The following is a 25,566-nucleotide window of genomic DNA, read 5'->3' as shown; positions in this document are numbered from 1 at the left end:
GTCCGTGCTCCGCCCAAACCACACCCCCGTGTCTGTAAAGCGCTGATCAAACTAATAAGGCTGCCCCAAATAAATTGTCTGTTTGCTGTAACCCAAGTCAACATTTTTCATCTGGGTCGGACGGTAGGCAAATTCTTATTTTTTTTTTACTATGAAGGCAAAAAAAAATATCAAAATTTTGTCATTTTTTTGACTCGGAGTGACCACCAGGGGTCAGGCTTCAACAGTCTCTGACGGAAAATGTCACTCTCAACCCGATCAGGAAACTAAATCTCACGATTTTAAGATATTTCGACCTTTTGTACGCCGCTATCCTTTATTTTGGTAGCTAAGGCGAGCGGGGGGAACATGCCGGGGGACACGGGCGCCGCCATGTTTGTTGTGATGATGCTGCTGGGCGTGTTTCAATCCCAGAATGCATTTGCGTAAGTCAAATCTCACACCCTGACAGAGGCTCACATTACTATGGACATGTCAGTGGCGCCGACAGAGGCAAACTAAGTTGTTAAAGGCAATATAGTGACACCGATGCGCGCTCTGTTATATTACAGATACATGTGGATGGCTGAAAATGAGGACACGCGTGCGGTGCGCAGTGCGTTATCAGTCCTTTGAGATCAATGACAGGTTTACAAGCGTGAAAAAAATATTTGACACGGTGGTTCAGGAAAGACCGGTCGGTGAGTCGGCAAAATAATTGAAAAATAAAAGATTTCAAAGTTTTTTCAACAAAATGCTGATATTTTTATTTCAGTCGGCTAGTTTCACAGCGGGTCGGTCGGGTTACGGCAAACAGACATATTATTTTGCTCAGCCTAAGAGTAAAATGTATGTATCCGATCAGTGATCAGCCGATTCCGATGGAGTCTGAAACGTGATCGGGACGTCCCGAGTGAATAAAACACCTATGATAATGACCTAAAATAATGCTCCAAACCTCCCAAATGTGAGGCAGCTCAGACAAACTTTTATGTATTGTTATTTTGATTTTTTTAAATAAAAAACTCATCAAAACAAAAGAAAGGTGAAAAAACAGATAAAATAAAACAAAAATATAAATGAAAATACAATTGTACAATTTTTTTTGTGAAGGAATAAGATTTGAAAAGAAGGGGTTGTCTTATTTTGTTATTTGTTAAATGTGTCTGTCATGAGTCGTAAAACGTCTTTTTGGACATTGTGTGACTTCATTTTTTTTTCTTTGGACGTCTTTGCTCCTCCATTTTTTTAAATTTGTATTTATATTGTTCTCATCTCGTTTCTTATTTTATGTTGAAAAATGAAAAAATAATAATAATAAAAATCTCCAACACGACACACTTTTATGATGATTATTTTATTATTTTCATTGGTGCTGCACAGCTTCCGTACGCTCGCCGCGCAACTTCCGTACGCTCGCCGCGCAGCTTCCGTACGCTCGCCGCGCAGCTTCCGTACGCTCGGTGTCTTCCACGCTAAACGCTCTTTTCACTCGGAAACCTTCACGATCTGTTTCCCCATGTTTCCCCCGCTCATCATGGAACAGAACGCCACTGAGAAGAGGAGAAGAAGAAGAGGAGATGATAAGGTAAGATGAGAAGAGGAGAAGAGAGGAGAGAAGAAGAAGAAGAAGGAAAAGAGGAAGACAAGTCATTGTGAGCGCCGAATAAAAGTCAAAAATGTACTCGAATAAGAATGACGTTACTCGAGTAGAAGCACAAAACAAACATCATATTTGAAGACAGAAAATAATCTTTAAAATGATGTATAACTTCTGCTGTTGACAGTGAGAATGAGATGATGGAACAGGACGTCTAAAGTCTGAGGTCATGAAGGGGTTAAGAACACTCACCGCCCATGTTTTCAATCCCGTTCACAACCGTCTCCAAAACCTGCAAAACACTCACAACAATCATTGTACGAAATCTGTGCCTTGTCAATTTTGAGCCATTAGTTCTATTAAGTTATTAATTATTGGATGTTTATTTTCATATTTGAAACAAGCACCGTTTCATTGACTTTGGGATTGTCCTTCAGTTTAACGACAGGAAGGACATTTTTAAAAATCTGTCGATGTCAGATCAGGCAACTGCTACTGCCACAGCCACAGCCACTGCTACTGCTACTGCTACTGCTACTGCCACAGCCACAGCCACTGCTACTGCTACTGCTACAGCTACTGCTACTGCTACTGCCACAGCCACAGCCACTGCTACTGCTACTGCTACAGCTACTGCTACTGCTACAGCTACAGCTACTGCTACTGCTACTGCTACAGCTACAGCTACTGCTACTGCTACTGCTACAGCTGCAGCTACTGCTACTGCTACAGCTACTGCTACTGCTACAGCTACAGCTACTGCTACTGCTACAGCTACAGCTACAGCTACAGCTACTGCTACTGCTACTGCTACTGCTACAGCTACTGCTACTGCTACAGCTACAGCTACTGCTACTGCTACAGCTACAGCTACAGCTACAGCTACTGCTACTGCTACAGCTACTGCTACTGCTACAGCTACAGCTACTGCTACTGCTACTGCTACAGCTGCAGCTACTGCTACTGCTACAGCTACTGCTACTGCTACAGCTACAGCTACTGCTACTGCTACTGCTACTGCTACTGCTACTGCTACAGCTACAGCTACTGCTACTGCTACTGCTACTGCTACTGCTACAGCTACAGCTACTGCTACTGCTACAGCTACAGCTACAGCTACAGCTACTGCTACTGCTACTGCTACTGCTACAGCTACAGCTACTGCTACTGCTACAGCTGCAGCTACTGCTACTGCTACAGCTACTGCTACTGCTACAGCTACAGCTACTGCTACTGCTACTGCTACTGCTACTGCTACTGCTACTGCTACTGCTACAGCTACAGCTACTGCTACTGCTACTGCTACTGCTACAGCTGCAGCGCCACATGTGCAACATTAACGCAACATTAAACATGTGACGCCTCCGGGACACGAAAGGCACTGGTCTTGGGTCTGGTCTTGGGTCTGGTTTTGGGTCTGGTCTTGGGTCTGGTTTTGGGTCTGGTCTTGGTTTTGGGTCTGGTCTTGGGTCTGGTCTTGGGTCTGGTTTAGGGTCTGGTCTTGGGTCTGGTCTTGGGTCTGGTCTTGGGTCTGGTCTTGGGTCTGGTCTTGGGTCTGGTCTTGGGTCTGGTCTTGGGTCTGGTCTTGGGTCTGGTTTTGGGTCTGGTCTTGGGTCTGGTCTTGGGTCTGGTTTTGGGTCTGGTTTTGGGTCTGGTCTTGGGTCTGGTCTTGGGTCTGGTTTTGGGTCTGGTCTTGGGTCTGGTTTTGGGTCTGGTCTTGGGTCTGGTCTTGGGTCTGGTTTTGGGTCTGGTCTTGGGTCTGGTCTTGGGTCTAGTCTTGGGTCTGGTTTTGGGTCTGGTTTTGGGTCTGGTTTAGGGTCTGGTCTTGGGTCTGGTCTTGGGTCTGGTTTTGGGTCTGGTCTTGGGTCTGGTCTTGGGTCTGGTTTTGGGTCTGGTCTTGGGTCTGGTCTTGGGTCTGGTCTTGGGTCTGGTCTTGGGTCTGGTCTTGGGTCTGGTTTTGGGTCTGGTTTTGGGTCTGGTCTTGGGTCTGGTCTTGGGTCTGGTTTTGGGTCTGGTTTTGGGTATGGTCTTGGGTCTGGTTTTGGGTCTGGTCTTGGGTCTGGTTTTGGGTCTGGTCTCGGCCCTGGTCTCGGCGCTCACCTTGACCTGTCCGGTCCGGATGAACCCGCTGAGCTCGAGGATCCCGGCGTCGGCCTTGTCCATGTAGTCCAGGACCAGGAAGCGCTCTCTGGCCACGCCCTTTTCCCTCAGCGTCTGCTGCGTCCGGGCGCTCAGCGGCGGCGGGTACGGAACGTCTTTGTTGTACTGCGAGATCTGACCGCACAGAACCACGTGTCCACCGCGGTTCATCTGGAACGTCCAGGGGGAAAAGGACACGAGGAAGTGTCAACGTGTTTTAGAAATCAAACTTAAGATTTATTAATCAGTGTCCAGGGTCCGGGTCTCATTTATAAAGTGTACTAAAAAGATCTAAAAAGACAAATTTATCGTATTTTCTAAGACTTATTTTACAGCGTGGAAGTTGCTTGGATATTGGACATATTGGACAAATTTGACATATTTGACAAAAATTGACATATTTGAAAAAAAATTGTATATTGGACAAAATGGACATATTGGACATGTTAGACAAATTGGACATATTTGACATATTGGGCATATTACACAAATTGGACCTATTGGACATATTCACTTGAGGTGTCGACAAATGTCCCGCCTCTGTCTTTAGGGGCCGTCCACAAATGACACGACTTGGACAAAAGTGAAAATGTTTGTTTTCTTCATGTTGAAAAATCTATTTATGAAATAAATCACACGCCCACTACATGTTTGACACGCCCACTACATGTTTGACACGCCCACTACATGCTTGACACGCCCCCTGCATGTTTGACACGCCCACTACATGCTTGACACGCCCCCTGCATGTTTGACACGCCCACTACATGTTTGACACGCCCACTACATGTTTGACACGCCCACTACATGTTTGACACGCCCACTACATGCTTGACACGCCCCCTGCATGTTTGACACGCCCACTACATGTTTGACACGCCCACTACATGTTTGACACGCCCCCTGCATGTTTGACACGCCCACTACATGTTTGACACGCCCCCTGCATGTTTGACACGCCCACTACATGTTTGACACGCCCACTACATGTTTGACACGCCCCCTGCATGTTTGACACGCCCACTACATGTTTGACACGCCCCCTGCATGTTTGACACGCCCACTACATGTTTGACACGCCCAATAAATGTTTGAAACGCCCACTACATGTTTGACACACCCAATAAATGTTTGACACGCCCACTACATGTTTGACACGCCCACTACATGTTTGACACGCCCACTATGTTTGACACGCCCACTACATGTTTGACACACCCAATAAATGTTTGACACGCCCACTATGTTTGACACGCCCACTACATGTTTGACACGCCCACTACATGTTTGACACGCCCACTATGTTTGACACGCCCACTACATGTTTGACACACCCAATAAATGTTTGACACGCCCACTATGTTTGACACGCCCACTACATGTTTGACACGCCCACTACATGTTTGACACGCCCACTATGTTTGACACGCCCACTACATGTTTGACATGCCCACTACATGTTTGACACGCCCACTATGTTTGACACGCCCACTACATGTTTGACGCGCCCACTATGTTTGACACGCCCACTACATGTTTGACGCGCCCACTATGTTTGACACGCCCACTACATGTTTGACACGCCCACTATGAGGCCAATTAATGACAAAAGGGTAATTATTGTATTTCATTATAAATTATACATTTTGTATTTATGTTTTTTCTTCAATATCTTTAAGGCTTTGTCACACATTCACCACAAACTGATCCAGAATAATTCATGTGATGAGGATTATCGGGAACAGCTATCCAATTTTTCTGAATGAGCATTTTACCTCTCCTTCACTGGAACTCCTCCAGGTTTCTACGCTTTTTTCCCAAGGAGTTTTTTTTTGTAGTTATTCCTGGCCGAGAAGGAGAGTCTAAGGACAGAGGACCCTGGGACATCGTCCCTCGCCACCACAGACATTGTTGTTTCGGCCTCAGAGGCGACTGTTGTTGTGATTTTGGGCCTTACAAAAATAAATTGAATTGAATTTACACTTTTATAATTTTGCCCAAATTTTTTTCATAAAAAAATTAAAATGCATATTCAAAAATGTAATTGCCGTACCCAATAATAGATGTATAATAATATATATATGAATATAATATACATAATATTTACTTAATTTCACAAAAAATATTTATTTTTAAATTTTTTATATTTTAAATTATTATTAAAGTATTGAAAAAATTAAATATGACCTGCTTCTATTGGCTGTGAGGTTAAAACATTATTTACAGCAATTTCTTTATTATAATTGATAAATTTATTAATCCGATCATTTGTGCCTAGTCAATGGTGAGTCATTTTCTCACTGCGACAGTCTAATAACAAAAATAAGTCTGTACTAAATGTTTGAATGAATTTTTTAGTATCGATACATCTATATTGGTATCGACCTGCCCATCACTGACACAGACTCTAAAGTTTGTTGAGGAAATGAATGTGTTGAGTTGAAGTGTCCTTTATCACCCCCTGCTGTTGAAAATCGAGCTAGTTTAGCACCGCAACAACAACGTCAAACTACGACCGTACAAACGTTCATTTGAGCTAAAACAACGGCTTCCGCGCACAAAAATGAAGCAAAACGAGCAAAGAAACCACATTTGTCTTCCGTGCGAGTGAGTGTGGCGTTCACTGAACCTGGGCGATTACGGCGTCGCTCACGTCTCCGCCCACGTTGTCGAAGTACACGTCCACGCCGTCCGGGCAGCAGCGCTCCAGCCGCTCAGACACGTTCTCCTCGCGGTAGTTTATGGCGGCGCTGAAGCCCAGTTCCTCCACCAGAGCGCGGCACTTTTCCCCCGAGCCGCAGACGCCCACGACCGCCGAGCAGCCGTCCAGACGACCGATCTGCGGAACACGAAACCCCATCAACGGCCCGCGATCGACATCATGTGATCGACTGTTTCACTGTTTGTCATGTTGCGTTAATACCGTATTTTCCGGCACCTTTTTTCATGGTTTTGTCCGGGGTGCGACTTATACTCCAGAGTGACTTATATGTGATATTATCCGTTATTTTCACATTGACAACCACAAGAGGGCGCTCTAGGCTCTAAGCGACGCAGAAGAAGAATCTGCACTTCCTCTTCCTCTGGAGTTTGTGGAGTTGTTTAGAAGTGACACAGAGGAAGAAGAATTCAATGGATTTAGTGATTTGGGGTAAAACTGATGCTTTGCTAAACTTGTTAGCATGTTCTTTATGCTATAGTTATCTGAATAACTGTTCATATGTTACGTTAACATACCAGACACTTACCACAGTTCTGTCTGTGCCTCATGTAGCTGAAGGTGTTAGCGTTAGCATACATCATGTAGCTGAAGGTGTTAGCATTAGGATACGTCATGTAGCTGAAGGTGTTAGCGTTAGCATACGTCATGTAGCAGAAGGTGTTAGCGTTAGCATACGTCATGTAGCTGAAGGTGTTAGCGTTAGCATACGTCATGTAGCTGAAGGTGTTAGCGTTAGCATACATTATGTAGCTGAAGGTGTTAGCGTTAGCATACGTCATGTAGCTGAAGGTGTTAGCATTAGCATACGTCATGTAGCTGAAGGTGTTAGCGTTAGCATACGTCATGTAGCTGAAGGTGTTAGCGTTAGCATACGTCATGTAGCTGAAGGTGTTAGCGTTAGCATACGTCATGTAGCTGAAGGTATTAGCGTTAGCATACGTCTTGTAGCTGAAGGTGTTAGCGTTAGCATACGTCATGTAGCTGAAGATGTTAGCGTTAGCATACGTCATGTAGCTGAAGGTGTTAGCGTTAGCATACGTCATGTAGCTGAAGGTGTTAGCGTTAGCATACGTCATGTAGCTGAAGGTGTTAGCGTTAGCATACGTCATGTAGCTGAAGGTGTTAGCGTTAGCATACGTACACCTATTCACAATGTTCTCTCGTCTGTTATTATTTTAAACTGCATTTCAAGATGAAATGTCTGTTCTTGGTCTTGGAATTTGATCAAATACATTTCCCCAAAAAATGCGACTTATATGTGTTTTTTTCTTCTCTATTTTGCATTTTTTGGCTGGTGCGACTTATACTCCAGAAAATACGGTAATCGGATAATACGTAAACACAACCGTCACTTTAAAAAAATTGCCATCTTATTTACTTAATCCTATTTTTATTCATGCGCTAATTTTTACCGTTGTTATTGTTGAGAAGAGAACCTTGATTTGTCAGGAAGTGACGTCACACCAGGGACAGGAAGTGACATCACACCAGGGACAGGAAGTGACGTCACACCAGGGACAGGAAGTGACATCACACCAGGGACACTTGTTCCAGTCCAAGTTTATGCAGAATTTACATAAAGAAACAACTTTTTTGACTCTTTAAACATGAATTCAACAAAATAAAGTCGCTCTCATATATTTGTATTCGTCACATAAACAAAATGGTGACATTAGATGAGTTTTGGCCCAGTGTTTGCTGGGTAATTTCCTACTGTGATGTCATCAATTACAAACAGGAAGTGGAATTGTAAACCTAAATAATGTGCTATTCTGTGACAACATTTTTATAGTTTTTAGCAAAATTCAAAATATATTTATGTTAACTGCGTTTTAGTTAAATGCTTCGTCCGTCCTGTAGGGGGCGCGTTAAGTCTGATGCGAGCAATCTGATTTCTCACAGATTGTTCACGTCTGAGCAGGTTTTGAACAACAATAAACAAGCTCATGTTTCCAATGCTCGTTTTTATAGTTTATAGTATTTATAGTACACTTATAGTACATACACACTACACGTTTATAGTATTAACGTTTGAGACTCTCCGCCACGCTCGCGGACGCCTAAACGCTCCCGCCGCCGCCGTAACGCCCGCGCTTACCTGCCCCGCGATGGATCCGCAGGCGCCGGCCGCTCCGCTGACCACCATGCTCCGCCCCTCGGTCACGTGACCCTTCTCCCTGACCCCGAACAGAGCGGTGAGGCCGGGCATCCCCGCGGCGCCGAGGAAGTACGAGAGGCGCCCGTCCACCAGCTCCGGCGCCAACTGCCACGGAAAACGAGACACATAACGCTCGCGGCGCCGCACGGGACGGTTTCAGAAGCACCCGGCGCCGGCCCCCTGACCTTCTGCAGCGTCGCCCCCTGCTGGACGGCGTGCGTTTGCCAGGGCCAGGTGAAGCAGGTGACCACATCGCCTTCGGACAGGGCGGGGCAGCGGCTGCTCTGGACCACGCCCACTCCGCCGCCGTCCGCCGCCTCGTGCAGCCGCCACGGGCCGATGTACTCCGCCCCCGTGTCCTCGTTCATGCGGCACCGCTGAGGGTCAGAACACGGGACAGTTACACGTCTGTATTAAATCAAAATGTCACAAAATAACTACTTTCTGAACTTTATTTATTTAAAAAAAACATAATTCAACGTTTATTTGATGAAACATGTTCGTACCTGGCACTACAGACTAAACATGAAATTAAAAAAATAAGGGAGTGACATGATATGAACATTCAAATAAGTTATATTTTAATTTGCGATGAATCAGTGACAATAACATTTTACTTTTATCTTAATATTTACACCTTAATTACTGAGAGAAAAGTCAACAAACAATCAAACTGTTTATTAAATACGGTTAATAAGTTAAATTATTATTATTACTATATATATCTCACATTTCACCATTATCATTAGTATTATTTTGTCTTACGCTAGCTGTTTTTATTTTATTTCATCTTTATTTTTCCCCTCCTCCTTATTAAGAAATGAGAGGTTTTGTCGATAGGAGTTTTTGTTTATAAGAGTTTTGTTGATACGAGTTCTTCAATTAAGAGTTCAAAGTTAGCTGTCCTTTTCCTCTGTATCTACCTGCGTTGCAACAATGGAATTTCCCCATGTGTGGACAATAAAGGATTATCTTATCTTATATCCACAGTGTGTTATGACAAAGCTGAGGCGTGTCTCACCATGTAGGGGTCCACAGACAGATACAGGGTCCGCACCAGCACTTCTCCATCCTTCAACTCCTCTGATAACGTCGTCTCCTCCAGGCGGAAGTTCTCAGGACCTGGCGCCCCGTTTTTACCTAAAAAAACACCACAAATAGAATAGAATAGAATAAATACCGCCGCGTGTGAAGACCTGCAGTTGCGTCGTTCAGCCGCGGGGGCGCGCCAGAGCCACACAAACGGAAACTAGGTCAACATTCCGGAACAATCACGTGTTTCCCACCGGGCCGAGACGCGAGCACCACCCGCTGCACCTTCATTGTCGAAAAAAGGCTCTTGACGCGGAGTGATAAAAGTGTTATAAGGCCACTTAGCGCTCCCAGCAAGCCTCTGAAGTCACGCAGCGTTGACAGAAACCCGCAAAACTAACGCTAAACGCACATTCAAGCGAATATTGGTCAGATAAATGGCGTTTCTGTGCGCTAACAAACTGTCCAACGTGTGAGGGTTTCGTTCGTGCGCTTCCGGGTTCGTTCCGATCGTAACGTTTGACACACATCTGTGATAAAAGCAACAAATGCAGTCATTAAAAAAATGGGTTAGGGTTAGGGTTAAAAAATGCACATGTAGCACTGCAAGTTACTAATTATTTTACACATCACTTAAAAATATTAATAATTAGCATATTTTTAGAAACGCGCAGATGTGTAATTTAACTGTCTTGCTGCGTTATGACTCTTCGTTAAGACCGTGTGACGTCGTCCATCGCGAGAAAAAATATTAAACATATTTTTTAATCACTTTTTATTACATTTCCTCGCGCTACAGTAAATACAGTCAAACGCGGTGATTAAAAAAATAATTATAAATAAATAAAATCTTACGTTTGCTTCCGTCGTCGCGGTGACAGTTTGACGTAAACCCGGGAAATGACAAGTTTGACAAGTCGAACTCGCATTTACTGCACAACATCGAGCAACTTCATCTTTTCAGGCCGAAAGCGCCACGGATTCCCGTGAGTACTGCACGTTCTGCTGCGGCCTCTGCACGCTAGCTTCATCTGCTGCACGATCCCTTTGTTATTACGTGACAAAAAGCGCATTGATGACTTTATTACAGCTTCAAAATGTCGCCAACCCGACTTTAATTCACTGTTGCATGTGCATAACTGACGATCCGCACGTTTTCAAGTGACCAAACTGGCATATTAGCATGATTTAAGCTCTTATTCTGTCTAAAAGTAGGTTATTTGTTGATCTATACTCGCTGCAGATGTGTTTGGTGATATAATTTCACTGTAAAGAGTTGGACTGCGCTTTAAATATGTGTAATCTGAATATATTTGCTCGGTTTTCATTTGTAATTCTGTCCACATTGTACTTTTAGTTTAGATGAAGCATTTAAAGTTGCACGGTGGAACTTTTCTGTCCTATTATAAGGCTTGTTGAACGTTGCGACTGAATCCTTCTCTTTACAAAGAAAGCGTGTTATTAATGTGTTATTGATGTATTATTCTTCGACATTTTGATCTTTATTATTGATCTTTTTGTTCCTGTTTCAGAGTCTGTGTTTTCCTCAAATGATGAATACGATTACAGTTATTTTAATAGTCACAGTTATTCATATTCATTGTGTAGAATGCTCCACAGTGCGGCATTAAACCTCAAAAATCCGCTCCACAGATCTCACCCGTAAAGTGGCCTGGTGATGTCACACAGTGCACTTTTCACCTTTAACGTTTATTATATTTCAGATTTGACTCAACATTTTGCCGGTCCATGTTTAGTTCTGACTCTGGCACCAGCAGGAGGCCGGTCCATGTTTAGTCCTGACTCTGGCACCAGCAGGAGGCCGGTCCATGTTTAGTCCTGACTCTGGCACCAGCAGGAGGCCGGTCCATGTTTAGTCCTGACTCTGGCACCAGCAGGAGGCCGGTCCATGTTTAGTCCTGACTCTGGCACCAGCAGGAGGCCGGTCCATGTTTAGTTCTGACTCTGGCACCAGCAGGAGGCCGGTCCATGTTTAGTTCTGACTCTGGCACCAGCAGGAGGCCGGTCCATGTTTAGTTCTGACTCTGGCACCAGCAGGAGGCCGGTCCATGTTTAGTCCTGACTCTGGCACCAGCAGGAGGCCGGTCCATGTTTAGTTCTGACTCTGGCACCAGCAGGAGGCCGGTCCATGTTTAGTTCTGACTCTGGCACCAGCAGGAGGCTGGTCCATGTTTAGTTCTGACTCTGGCACCAGCAGGAGGCCGGTCCATGTTTAGTTCTGACTCTGGCACCAGCATGAGGCCGGTCCATGTTTAGTCCTGACTCTGGCACCAGCAGGAGGCTGGTTTATGGGGTCTTTAGTTGCATAATTATAATAAGTATTCTTTGTGAAGTTGAAGGACACTTTCTCTCTTCTGCGGGTCAGCGCGTGGTGGGCGGGGTCAGCGCGTGGTGGGCGGGGTCAGCGCGTGGTGGGCGGGGTCAGTGCGTGGGGTCAGTGGGCGGGGCCTGTGCGCGGAGCTGTGTCGGAATTTCCCGCATGGAGTGACTGGGATCCTGCTCCGTAATTTACCGCTCCTGACGCGCGGGAGGAAAGTCCTTATAAGGGCATAGAAGAGGGCGTGGCTTCACTGTGCCCCCCGCTGCAGTGACAGGGCCGCCGTGACAGGGCCGCAGTGACAGAGCTGCAGTGACAGAGCTGCAGTGACAGAGCTGCAGTGACAGAGCTGCAGTGACAGAGCTGCAGTTACAGAGCTGCAGTTACAGAGCTGCAGTTACAGAGCTGCAGTTACAGAGCTGCAGTTACAGAGCTGCAGTTACAGGGCCATTGGCATAAAGCGTGGTTTAAGTGCATTTTGTCGCCTTTAAAGAGCAATAAAAGCCACTTCATCTTCAGTAACACTTTATACTTTATGCAGAATGTTGTTGTTGATGATAATACATGTTTAATAGCTCAAACATTTGCATAAAAACACGTGTGGAATGCATTATAACTACTGTAATGGCTTGAGATGACGTTGTTGATTGGGTTATTACTGCATTATATGGAGCGATACTACGATTATTTTAGTAAAAATAAACCTTGTAGTAGTTTTGTTATTATGATGAGTTTGGTATGACGTCATTACAGGATTGATTCATATTAGAAGTCATAAAGGGATGTGACCGTGTGTGCGCCGGCCTGTGCGCGGGGGCCTGTGCGCGCGGCTCCGGCTCTGCGCGCTCACGCTGCTGCAGGCTGCGGTCGGGACGGTGGCGGGGGGCGCACATCACAGGACGGGAGGCGCTTTCACTACAGCGGAAAAGGCCGCGTGGGCACCGCAACTTTGTGCAATCGGATCTTGCAATAGCGTGAAACCGGGACGGAGTCTGCGCCGCGTCTTTGCGCACTCTGGAACCCGGAAGTCATTTGTTTATCTTGTTGTTGTTATTGTTCCGTCGCACGGAGCAGGAGCACCGGAGCAGGAGCACCGGAGCACCGGAGCACGGGACACGGTGAGCGGAGCGTGAAGTCAGCCGCGGAGCATGACTCAGTCTCGGGGACGTGTGGCGTCATCCTCGAGCCTCTTCTGGTCCTCACGCCGCCACGAGACGCGCTCTCTGGCCGCTCCCGCGCCCTCTCCGTGCGGCTGACAGCCTCCAGCGCCTCCGCGGTGAGTACGGGGACGCGGCGGGAGGCTCCGTGCGGGGCTTTCATGCGTGTTTCGTGCGGTAAAGCTGCACGCAAAGTTATGTTTACGTCGTGTGGATCGGCGCGTGTGACGCACCGCGGGCATCGCTTTCACGCGTGTGTGAGACGCACTTTGTGCGCGGTGTTGACGTTAAAACACGGCCGTTATTCCCGGTGCAGCTCACGGTTTCACGTACATGTCGCTCGCGTGAGCGGAGCAGGGAGTGGGTCAAGCCTCCATTAAAGCCCCGCGCGCCGCGCGTTGCCTCGCGCGGCCTTGCGTCTGCCTCTTGTTGTTGTGTCACTCGTGCCGTTCGGGGACAGGACGCGCGTGGATTACCGCGGCCCGAGCGTCTTTAAGCCAATTTGAAACGTGTCGCCGCCGGTTTATTTATGTCTTTAACGGACGTAACGCGCACGATGATGCGCAACAGTCGCGCAACAGCCGCGTGTTGCACGCTTCGCGTCTCTGAGAGGAGGTGCAGAGAGGAGGTACACACAGGAGGTGCACAGAGGAGGACACAGAGGGGGTGCAGCACAGAGGGGGTGCAGCACAGAGGAGGTGCAGCACAGAGGAGGTGCAGCACAGAGGAGGTGCAGCACAGAGGAGGTGCAGCACAGAGGGGGTGCAGCACAGAGGAGGTGCACAGAGGAGGTGCACAGAGGAGGTGCACAGTGGAGGTGCACAGAGGTTGTTGATGATCATACATGTTTAATAGCTCTTACATGTGCAGATGAACATGTGTGGAATGCAGTATAAGTACAAGTACTGGCATGACAGTGTAGTAATACTGCATCAGCAAGTATTTTAGTGATCGAGGAGAGAATATTCATAACATGAGTACTTTATGGTTTTGTTTTGAAAGTTATTAACGTTTGATAATGTCTTTCTCTTAAAGGCCCACGACGCACGACTGCGGTGCATGTTGTTGTCGTTGTTGTCGTCGTTGTTGTTGTTGTTTGTAGTCTAGATGAGTCGTGATTGGTCGTTATTGTGACTTGTACAAAGGAAGTTCGTTTCCATGTGACGCTCGTTTAGAGGAAGGAAACGGCACAAACAGATGTTGTTTAGTGGTGAGCGCCCCCTGCAGGTCAGACCACGCCCCCTGCAAGTCAGACCACTCACTGAGCGCCCCCTGCAGGTCAGACCACGCCCCCTGCAGGTCAGACCACTCACTGACCTGAACACAGCAATATTTTTAGGAGTTTGCTCAAAATTGTAAAAACGTTATCACAGAATAGCAATTTTTTTAGGTTTATAATTTCACTTCCTGTTTGTAATTGATGACATCACAGTAGGAAATTACCCAGAAAACACTGGGCCAAAACTCATCTACTGTCAGTTTTTTTTAATTTGACAAATACAAATATATGAGAGCGACTTTATTTTGTTGAATTCATGTTTAAAGAGTCAAAAAAGTTGTTTCTTTGTGTAAATTCTGCCTAAACTTTGACTGGAACGAGTGTCCCTGGTGTGATGTCACTTCCTGTCCCTGGTGTGATGTCACTTCCTGTCCCTGGTGTGATGTCCTTCCTGTCCCTGGTGTGATGTCACTTCCTGTCCCTGGTGTGATGTCACTTCCTGACATTTTTCAACGTTTTCTCCACAAATACCTGCTCGATCGGTGTAAAACTATCATTTATATGAACAACAGGAACACACCAAATAAAGTCAAAATTGGAAAATCATAAAAATTTGTCAGTTTTACTTAAGTAAAAGTGCAGAAGGAAAAACATTTAAATAAAAGTCAAAGAACGACATAAAACAATCTGCTTAAGGGTCTAAACCAGGACTAAACCAGGTCAAAAATGTGCCAAAAATATGTAGAATAAAAGTGATTAAAATACAATGTACAACAAGATCAGAACAAAACTGGCATTATTAGGCCCGAGCGCCACAAGCTGGCGAGAGGCCTATTAATCTCGTAAGGCCGTGCAAAGCACGGCTGCGAAAGTGCGCACGTAGTGCGCACGAAATCGAGCGCGAAGCGCTCGCCCACTTCCAAACACTCACTAACGCACTCCTTCACTCACGCACGCCCCGTGTATACTAATTAGTAGTATGAAAATGGAACATTACCGTTGTAAACGGGCGAAGCCCGTGCAAAAGTGCGCACTAAACGAGCACTTTACATTGGGATGACGACCGCGCACTCATTTGCCCTAAGTAGCTCACGAATACGTTCCCCATCTCTTGCATGTTCCGTGCATATAAGCATGTAATGCAAAAATTGAACATTATTACTGTATAGAGGGCCAAAAACACAAAGTGGGCGGAGCCCACTCAAAATTAACGAAAGTACCCGTCAGTGACCAGGGACCCACACCATGAGGTAGGAAAGCGCGAGCCTACCTCATAACTAAAAAATTGGCGCGTCAGCGCCCCCAAATGTACCAAAAATGCATTGAGAGATGGGAAATGACCCAAAAAAAAATCTGATCATAGCATCATGAAATTTGGCGCAGAGGTAGATGGTGACAAGAGAAGTAAAAAATATTACCGCAACGCCGTCCGCCCAACCAAATGTCGGCCATATTGGTTCAAAAATGGCTAAGCATGACTCGGGAGTTTTTCCAAACGTCGTACTTTTACGAACTCCTCCCAGGGCGTTGGCCCTAAAAAGCTGAAATTTGGTGAAAATGCTACTGAGGAGTGGGACATCAAAAGTTATTCAAATTACATTGATACCTCTCACGGTCTCTGTGCGGCGAAGCCGCAAACTGTAGCTAGAATTTCAGAAATCTCCCAAATTTTACATTTCTGCCGTTTGCGCAGATAAAGTCCGAATTGCGTCAAATTAGAAACAGTTGTTAAACTCTTTGCGCTAAACGTACTTGAAGTGAAATAAATTAATTTGGCACCACAGCGCCCCCTACAGATTTTATATGGAGGTTAAATGTTTAGTTTTGCGAAATTTTATGAAATTTGACACACAACTCAATTTTGGCCCCATCAAAAAAGTAAACGAGATCCATGTCATAATTGTTATGGTTTTGCCGTAGCGATGACCAAAACCTCCCATGTTATTCCAATGGGGAAATCACCAGAACATGTTTACACTTTAGACTTTCACAAACTCCTCCCAGGGCGTTAGCCCTATTAACCTGAAATTTGGTGAGACTCATCTTCAGGGGTGGACCGTCAAAAGTTATCCACATTTTTATTCAAAGAGTCACGGTGTCTGTGCGGCAAAGCCGCACATTTTGCCAAGAATTAAAAATATAATTGCTTTTTGATGGTAAAACAAAGGGGAGAAGATGTGACAGCGTCACAGATTCAGCAGTAGGCGTAATAAAAGGACAATTGGGGCGCGTTAGCGCCCCCTCCTCTTGCGGCGTGGCGGCGGCGGCGTGGCGAGGGCCGATCATTGCCGCTTGCGGCTATATTTTACATTATTATTTTACAATATGTATTTCTTGTTAATGACTTCTACACTATCAAAATGAAAAAGTATTGATCTAGTGTTTTTTGACATTTTATTTTGAAATCCGTTAGATTAGAGGCGTGGCTTTGCTCCAGGCAGAGAAAGTGTTGAATAATTCTAAACAGAAGGTAATTAATAGTGTTTTTTTGTTGTTGTTGTAATTGACCAGAGTAACAAGTGAATCCAGTTTTTACGTCTAGACTTAAACTAAGATCATTTCAGCTGCTCTTCCGGGTCAGAGGTCACGTCACAGCGCTGACTGTGTTTAAGCGTCTGAGTGGACATGACACGGGCCGTCGTCTCGTGGATAAATGTGGTGGATTTGGACAGAGCTCTGGTTTGACAGAGCTCGGGCTGGACAGAGCTCGGGCTGGACAGAGCTCGGGCTGGACAGCTGCAGCCGGCTATTTTAAGACTCCAAACGTCCACAAGGCAAACGTGACAATTGTCAGTCTGTTCTCTCCTCTGCGCCGAGTCATGGAGCAAGTATTTAGGCCTCGTTTGTGTCGACCACTGACAGTGACTGTCACTTCAGCTCACGACATACGACTGCGGTGCATGGGGGTTTAGATCTGGTTTAGACCTGGTTTAGTCCTGGTTTAGTCCTGGTTTAGACCTGGTTTAGACCTGGTTTAGACCTGGTTTAGTCCTGGTTTAGACCTGGTTTAGACCTGGTTTAGACCTAGTTTAGACCTGGTTTAGTCCTGGTTTAGACCTGGTTTAGACCTGGTTTAGACCTGGTTTAGACCTGGTTTAGACCTGGTTTAGACCTGGTTTAGTCCTGGTTTAGACCTGGTTTAGACCTGGTTTAGACCTGGTTTAGACCTGGTTTAGTCCTGGTTTTGTCCTGGTTTAGTTCCACATTCATGGCCTTGGCAGTAGCTGCTCTGTCACATTTTCTTTTATCTGTCTCTTTAAACCAAACATTTAGTCTCTAATTCTCCACAAACTGATTCTGACTCGACGCTGCTCAAATATAACCTGCCTCAAACTTCAACCTCAAATGTACTTCACTTTACTTTACTTTACTTTACTTTACACAGTGGATACTTTTTACTTTGGCCTCACCACATTTGAGTATCTACATTTATGAACCGGAATGAAGAGTAGAAAGTACTTTGTTGTTTTGAGCATGTTCACGGTGACCTCCTGGGACCTCCTGGGACCTCCTGGGACCTCCTGGGACCTCCTGGGACCTAAAGAATATATACACGCATCATTTTAATCACCAAATATAGCATCACGATATATCGATGTGGCGCCAGTTTGGTGCCGCCGCCAGTACGTAATGTGTACCTTTACCGAACACTCCAGCAGGGGGCTCCACATTCCAGCAGGGGGCTCCACTCTCCAGCAGGGGGCTCCACTGCCGATCGCGATGGTCCACACGGCACAGTTACGATCGCTGTCATTCGCCCCGTGCGTTCTTATTTGCAAACGGCACGTGATGTAGCGTTGTAGATGTGCGTCGTGGCATAGTTCGCCTCCTCACCGGACCCCCTCGCGTCCACGCGCAGTGGGCGGTGCTGAGCGGGCGGTGCTGAGCGGGCGGTGCTGAGCGGGCGGTGCTGAGCGGGTGGCACATCCACAGCTTTCGCCTCGAGCACGTTTAGTTTTTAGGAGCAGCAGGGCCTTTTCGGCGTCTCCCAAACTTGGCAGACGCCGCGGTGTCAAAAACCTGCTCTCGGCCAGTTGTCTCCGGATCATGTTATTGATAAGACAGGTTACCATAGCGATGGCCAAGCACGTCTCCCACGCGACCTGCAGCGCGTTTGAGAGGGTTTTATGCCATGTTCTTGGTCCTGGTTCAAGGCCTGGTCCAGTCTTGATTCAGTCTCGATTCTTGATTTAGTCTCGATCTAGTCTCGATTCAGTCTAGATTCAGTCTTGATTTAGTCTGGATTCAGTCTTGATTCAGTCTTGATTTAGTCTGGATTCAGTCTTGATCTAGTCTGGATTCAGTCTTGATCTAGTCTGGATTCAGTCTTGATTTAGTCTCGATTCAGTCCTGATTTAGTCCTGATTTAGTCTAGATTTAGTCTCGATTCAGTCCTGATTTAGTCCTGATTTAGTCTAGATTTAGTCTGGATTCAGTCTTGATTTAGTCTGGATTCAGTCTTGATTTAGTCTGGATTCAGTCTTGATTTAGTCTGGATTCAGTCTTGATCTAGTCTGGATTCAGTCTTGATCTAGTCTGGATTCAGTCTTGATTTAGTCTGGATTCAGTCTTGATTTAGTCTGGATTCAGTCTTGATTTAGTCTGGATTCAGTCTTGATTTAGTCTGGATTCAGTCTTGATTTAGTCTGGATTCAGTCTTGATTTAGTCTCGATTTAGTCTAGATTTAGTCTCGATTCAGTCCTGATTTAGTCCTGATTTAGTCTAGATTTAGTCTGGATTCAGTCTTGATTTAGTCTGGATTCAGTCTTGATTTAGTCTGGATTCAGTCTTGATCTAGTCTGGATTCAGTCTTGATCTAGTCTGGATTCAGTCTTGATTTAGTCTGGATTCAGTCTTGATTTAGTCTGGATTCAGTCTTGATTTAGTCTGGATTCAGTCTTGATTTAGTCTCGATTTAGTCCTGATTTAGTCTAGATTTAGTCTCGATTCAGTCCTGATTTAGTCCTGATTTAGTCTAGATTTAGTCTGGATTCAGTCTTGATTTAGTCTGGATTCAGTCTTGATTTAGTCTGGATTCAGTCTTGATTTAGTCTGGATTCAGTCTTGATTTAGTCTGGATTCAGTCTTGATTTAGTCTCGATTTAGTCTAGATTTAGTCTCGATTCAGTCCTGATTTAGTCCTGATTTAGTCTAGATTTAGTCTGGATTCAGTCTTGATTTAGTCTGGATTCAGTCTTGATTTAGTCTGGATTCAGTCTTGATTTAGTCTGGATTCAGTCTTGATCTAGTCTGGATTCAGTCTTGATCTAGTCTGGATTCAGTCTTGATTTAGTCTGGATTCAGTCTTGATTTAGTCTCGATTTAGTCCTGATTTAGTCTAGATTTAGTCTCGATTCAGTCCTGATTTAGTCCTGATTTAGTCTAGATTTAGTCTGGATTCAGTCTTGATTTAGTCTGGATTCAGTCTTGATTTAGTCTCGATTTAGTCCTGATTTAGTCTAGATTTAGTCTCGATTCAGTCCTGATTTAGTCCTGATTTAGTCTAGATTTAGTCTGGATTCAGTCTTGATTTAGTCTGGATTCAGTCTTGATTTAGTCTGGATTCAGTCTTGATTTAGTCTGGATTCAGTCTTGATTTAGTCTGGATTCAGTCTTGATTTAGTCTGGATTCAGTCTTGATTTAGTCTCGATTTAGTCCTGATTTAGTCTCCATCCGGCTTGGATGGAGTATGTTTAGGTTTGAACTAAGAACAATCGAAAACGCCACGAGCTGAAAAAATAAGTTTTTTGACTCATTGAGCCTCAGTCGCCTGAAAATGGCATGAAAAATGCTGATTTGATGATAATTCTCTTCAGTCCATGAATGTGCTCCACAAGCTTCACTCTCACTGCCTCGTCCGGCTCAAATTCACTCACATCTGCCTCATTTTCTCCCCGTTTTCTGGACGTTTCTCCCGTTTTCTCTGAACTTCAGCTTCACACTCTGAACGTCGTGGAGTTTCGCACGTTCTGCAGCGAGATATCTCCTGAGCAGCTGAGCGGTTTGTTCTGAGGGGGAAACCCGGCCGGGTCCAGAGTCTGATCTGAGTGTTTGCTTTCTCACCGTTTCACTCTGACTCACGGTTTGAGTATTTCAGCTGCTCTTTCTGTTTCACCTCTGAGGGGGCACCAGAACCAGGTCTGAGCCGGGTCTGAACCGGGTCTGAGCCGGGTCTGAGCCGGGTCTGAGCCGGGTCTGAACGGGTCTGAACCGGGCCTGAGCCGGGTCTGAACCGGGTCTGAACCGGGCCTGAGCCGGGTCTGAACGGGTCTGAACCGGGCCTGAGCCGGGTCTGGTCCGGGCCTGAACCGGGCCTGAGCCGGGTCTGGTCCGGGCCTGAACCGGGACTATACCGGGACTAAACCGGGACTAAACCGGGTCTAAACCGGGTCTAAACCAGATTATTTCAACAGTTAAAATGTAGTTAGCTCTTGTTTTGGTCATAATTATTCCTGTGTCATTTCCCTTAGAGCTTATTTTGAAGGCGTTAGAATAATTCATGTGCATTTGAATTTGGAATAATGAATTAAACCAGGTCTAAACCAGTAATCTCCTGATACTCAACTCCTCTGTGATTACTTCCTTCTCCAAGTCACTAATCTTTCTTCCGTGATGCTGGACGCAGGATTCCGAGGCGTCTTTTGAACTCTTTATTTTATGTTGCCATTTAAACTGTGCAGAATGCAGCATATTGACGTGTCACGGATTAATAACCACGCAGTAGATCAAAGTACAGTATGAGTTTTTGATTTATTCACTTGATTTATTCATTTTACCCCCGTAGTTTAAATGAAACGCTTGATATTCTAGCTCAGCAGAAGTTATCGGTGCATTATCCACGTCCCACAGGTCCAAACTACGGCTGCAGCTAAAGATTAATTTAGTAATCGAGTAGTTTAGCTTCGATAATTACGATTAATTGTTTAGATCGCGTCTGGCCAGTGACTACGGGACTTTTCATTAAAAACGCGCTCATTTATTGTCGATTTCCGCTCCGTCCAGGCAATAAATCCTCTTCTTTCGGCCCGTTGTACGTTTTTGGAGTCTCGGTACGACCGTTGTTGCAACCGATTATTTGCGATTAATCGGTGAACTTAATCGGTGAACACAGGGACTGTTAGTTCTTCATCTTTAATCATTTTCTTTCTCTCTTTTTCTGCGCAGGAATTCACAAATGTATAAAGAAAACCTGGCACTGGAATCCACGCCGCACGCCAACCACCCACAATCCACGACCCACGCCAACCACCCACAATCCACGACCCACGCCAACCACCCACAATCCACGACCCACGCCAACGATCCACGGCCGCGACTTTTCCTGTTGAATGTTTGAGACCACCGCGCACGACTTCGATGTAGTTCTCCGCAGTCGTTGCCCCCTTTCCCCGCGGTCGGAAACGAAAACGCCGGCCCGTCGCCCCTCGATGCGCGCCATGAGCGTGCCCGCACCGCAGAAGCCAGGCGCCAAACGAACGGGCAAGCGCATCACGTTCTTCCCCGAGCACGCCATGAAGGAGGCGGCGTCCCAGCACCAGCCCGAGTACTACCTGCCCACCGGGATTGCCGTGGACCCGGGGCAGAGCGAGGCCGCCAGTGCCGTCACGTCCACCGCCGCCGACGGGCATCACAACGTGTACCTGAACTCGGTCATCTTCAGCCCGGACAAGGGCGACCAGAGCCGGGGCGGGCACTACCAGCAGACCGTGCCCATGAAGTGGCAGCAGCAGCAGCAGCAGCAGCAGGAGGCGACGCAGCAGCCGCAGCCGCAGCAGCGGCAGGCGGCGTGGACGTCGGGCATGGCTAACTGGGCGTCGAACTATGCCAGTTTTATGGGCGACGCCAGGAGCCAGACGGGCTTTGGGAAGTCCGTGCACGACCCGCAGCAACATCCCCCACCTCCGCTGAGTTTACCTTCGACACAAGCCCCGCCCCAATCGTTTCAGGACACTTTGAAACCGGGAGCGCTAAACCCGCAACAGCACGGCAACGGCGGCGGCGGATGCGGCGGCGGCACGGGCACCTCGGTTTTACAGCCCTTTCAGCTGGCGTTCGGGCAGCCCAAAACGCAGCCGCTGCCATCGTACTATCAGGCGTTTCAGGGCAATCGGACGTCATCCGCCGCCCTCCCGAACCCCCCCAGCTACCACAGCAAACCGCCGAGCGCGCTGCCGCAGCACGCGGCCGCGCACACGCTTCAGAGCCCGGGCCCGGCGCAGCAACAATTGGCCCGCGGACAACAAAGGGCCAACGCGCAGCAGTTGCCGCATCAGCGTTTGAACCAACAAAACACGCACGACTTTTTCCCTCCGGCTCAGCAGCAGCAGCAGCCGCCGCCGCTCGCAGTCGTGCGCCCGAGCGAACCCGCGCCGTCCCCGGCTCCCCAGGAGCCGCTCATCCAGGACATAACGCCGGAGCCGCAGCAGCCCCCCGTCGACCCGCTGCACCAGGCCCGCCGGAGCGAGCCGGTCTCGCCGCAGCAGCTCGCGGTGAGGCGGTCGCGGCGGCTGTCGAAAGAGGGCGGAGCGCCGAGTGCGGAGAATCCCTTCCTGGTGTCGTCGCTGTCGGCAGCGGCGTTCCCGGAGCAGGTCCACAACGGGGCGCCCGCGGGTGTCATCCAGAGCACCCGCAGGAAGAGGAGGGTGTCGCAGGAGGTGAATCTGGAGACGCTGGCGCAGAAGGCCTCGGAGATGGAGTCGCTGCCGTCGCACTTGGCCAAGGTACGTAACAAGTACTTTTACTGTAGTACTACGTCAGTGTACGTGTGTAGCAGGCTGTGTACAATGCGCCGTCATCAGGATGAAGTAAACCAGGCCATGTTTTCAATGAGTCACTGACATCAGAGCAAAATGACTGTATGACAAAAAATAAGCGTTAATTTTTGATTTCCAGTCATTTTCTTACAAAAGACGGGACAAAAATCATATTCTTGCCTTAAAAGTTGTATTTACGTTTACCAAACGTATGATTTGTGCTAAAGTACGTAATACATCTGTATGTACAATGGAAAACTATTGCGTCGACTAGTATTTACTTAAAAAAAGTATTTGCTTAAAAATTAAAAATCACAATTTCCCATTAAATAAATAAATACCGTATTTTCCGGAGTGTCGCACCAGCCAAAAAATGCATAATAGAGAAGAAAAAAACAATATATAAGTCGCACTGGAGTATAAGTATATAAGTATAAATATAAGTATAAGTGGCACCCTGGCCAAAACTATGAAAAAACGGTGCGACTTATAGTCCAGAAAATACGGTAAATAAATCATGTCAGTCATAAACCTGGCTTTGTGTCACCCACGTGTGTTTGGTTGGTTTTAATTTGCCAAAAATCATCTCGAGTTGTCCAATTTGGTGACTTTTTTGTGAGGTTTTTTGTTTTTCACGTGTAAAAATTGTGATCTCGACACGTTTGACTCTGTTGTTGACGACGGTTGGCACAAAGGGCACAGTTTGTGTCATCGGTCGGGTTGTGTCATCGGTCGGGTTGTGTCATCGGTCGGGTTGTGTCATTGATGAAGCGGCTCTTGCATCATCGACACAGCTCCAGCCGTAACAGGCAGCGCTTCGATCAGACGCTGCTAAGTCACCGTCTTAGCTCTGCCACGTAAGCTAAATAAGTCTAATTCTCCACGTTAGCTCAATGAGGCTAATTCTCCACGTTAGCTCAATGAGGCTAATTTTCCACATTAGCTAAATGAGGCTTATTCTCCACGATAGTTAAATAAGACTAATTCTCCGCGTTAGCTAAATTATGCTAATTCTCTGCATTAGCTCAATGAGGCTAATTCTTTGCGTTCGCTAAATTAGGCAAATTCTCAGCGTTCGCTAAATTAGGCTAATTTTCCACGTGAGCTAAATTAGACTAATTTTCCGCGTTAGTCAGCCAAAGATCCACGACACTTCTGTTTTATTAAAAAAGGTGGGAGAAAAAAAAAAAAAAAAACGCACAGTATCGGTTTTGTTGTTGTAAAAATAGAATATAGAGTTTATTGTCTGTAATTAAAACTAATGACCTGAATAAGAGACAGAAACGTCAAGTGTGATCTCACAAATGTTGTATTTCTGCACCTTTTCAGAAACATTTAGTTTTGCGAAATGCAAAAAAAGAAATAAATAATAATAATATTTACGAAAAGAGACGATTTAAAATGAAAATGAGTGAAAAAGATGACATTTCTGCATTTTTCCTGATCATTAAACCTCAACTCATATATACTAATAACATGTTCTGACACATTTCTGTTTGGGTTTTTATCATATGGTCTGAATGTATAGAACATGTTTTTATCAGACATGTTCTGTTGCTCTGCCTCGACTCTGAGTATTAAAGTATTCATGACCAAATGATTGTTTATAATAATCGATTAATCACAGTTTGTAGTTTTAAAGTATCATTTTTTCCACTGTTTACTCAGTTCAGCCTGTTTCATCAGCCTGAGTCACTTTGCTGAGTCATGGTTTAAAGGAGACGCGCTCTGTTAAAGGAGGCGCGCTCTGTTAAAGGAGGAGGCGCGCTCTGTTAATGTTAAAGGAGGAGGCGCGCTCTGTTAAAGGAGGCGCGCTCTGTTAAAGGAGGAGGCGCGCTCTGTTAAAGGAGGCGCGCTCTGTTAATGTTAAAGGAGGAGGCGCGCTCTGTTAAAGGAGGCGCGCTCTGTTAATGTTAAAGGAGGAGGCGCGCTCTGTTAAAGGAGGAGGCGCGCTCTGTTAAAGGAGGAGGCGCGCTCTGTTAAAGGAGGAGGCGCGCTCTGTTAAAGGAGGAGGCGCGCTCTGTTAAAGGAGGAGACGCGCTCTGTTAAAGGAGGCGCGCTCTGTTAAAGGAGGAGGCGCGCTCTGTTAAAGGAGGAGACGCGCTCTGTTAAAGGAGGAGGCGCGCTCTGTTAAAGGAGGAGACGCGCTCTGTTAAAGGAGGCGCGCTCTGTTAAAGGAGGAGGCGCGCTCTGTTAAAGGAGGAGGCGCGCTCTGTTAAAGGAGGTGCCCGCCCTGTTAAAGGAGGTGCCCGCCCTGTTAAAGGAGGAGGCGCGCTCTGTTAAAGGAGGAGGCGCGCTCTGTTAAAGGAGGCGCGCTCTGTTAAAGGAGGAGGCGCGCTCTGTTAAAGGAGGTGCCCGCCCTGTTAAAGGAGGCGCGCTCTGTTAAAGGAGGAGGCGTGCTCTGTTAAAGGAGGAGGCGCGCAGGAGGAGGCGCGCTCTGTTAAAGGAGGAGGCGCGCGCTCTGTTA

General features: G+C 46.5%; 2 protein-coding genes across 3 annotated transcripts in view; one reads left to right on the top strand and one right to left on the bottom strand.

The window, feature by feature from the left end:
• Window positions 1-1,397: 1,397 nt before the first annotated feature.
• On the bottom strand, window positions 1,398-10,563 carry ptgr2 (prostaglandin reductase 2). 2 transcript variants are annotated; one of them, XM_072457092.1, is made up of 8 exons: window positions 10,486-10,563; window positions 9,620-9,738; window positions 8,784-8,975; window positions 8,539-8,703; window positions 6,348-6,557; window positions 3,680-3,889; window positions 1,832-1,871; window positions 1,398-1,532 (listed from the first exon to the last, which is right to left on the bottom strand). In XM_072457092.1, exons 2-8 carry the CDS (start codon window positions 9,620-9,622, stop codon window positions 1,468-1,470), a joined length of 885 nt encoding a protein of 294 aa, XP_072313193.1. In that variant the 5' UTR covers window positions 9,623-9,738; window positions 10,486-10,563; the 3' UTR covers window positions 1,398-1,467. The 2 variants fall into 2 exon arrangements, with proteins under 2 accessions (XP_072313193.1, XP_072313192.1); XM_072457091.1 differs by lacking the exon at window positions 10,486-10,563 and adding an exon at window positions 9,885-10,072 and having other exon boundaries at window positions 1,400-1,532.
• Window positions 10,564-13,139: 2,576 nt separating this feature from the next.
• mideasb (mitotic deacetylase associated SANT domain protein b) overlaps window positions 13,140-25,566 on the top strand; it is a 39,687-nt gene continuing 27,260 nt past the window's right edge. The window contains exons 1-2 of the mRNA XM_072457054.1: window positions 13,140-13,244; window positions 21,511-23,066. Of these exons, the coding sequence (XP_072313155.1) occupies window positions 21,675-23,066 (1,392 nt within the window). The 5' untranslated portion in view covers window positions 13,140-13,244; window positions 21,511-21,674. The remainder of the gene's footprint in view (window positions 13,245-21,510; window positions 23,067-25,566) is intronic.

The sequence above is a fragment of the Eucyclogobius newberryi genome, unplaced genomic scaffold, assembly GCF_026437365.1.
Source record: "Eucyclogobius newberryi isolate DKJ021-1_F unplaced genomic scaffold, fEucNew1.0.hap1 SCAF_21, whole genome shotgun sequence".
Lineage (NCBI taxonomy): Eukaryota > Metazoa > Chordata > Actinopteri > Gobiiformes > Gobiidae > Eucyclogobius > Eucyclogobius newberryi.
Note: the sequence above shows the minus strand (reverse complement) of the source record. Positions and strands in the feature narration are given on the sequence as shown.

Excerpts from the sequence above, each read along its gene's own strand:
- ptgr2 (XM_072457091.1), bottom strand. The coding sequence starts at position 9,921 with ATGAAGGTGCAGCGGGTGGTGCTCGCGTCTCGGCCCG. Across the intron at positions 8,704-8,783 it reads AGGGGGCGACGCTGCAGAAG|TTGGCGCCGGAGCTGGTGGA; the intron begins GTCAGGGGGCCG and ends TTTCCGTGGCAG. Across the intron at positions 6,558-8,538 it reads GCGGATCCATCGCGGGGCAG|ATCGGTCGTCTGGACGGCTG; the intron begins GTAAGCGCGGGC and ends CGTGTTCCGCAG.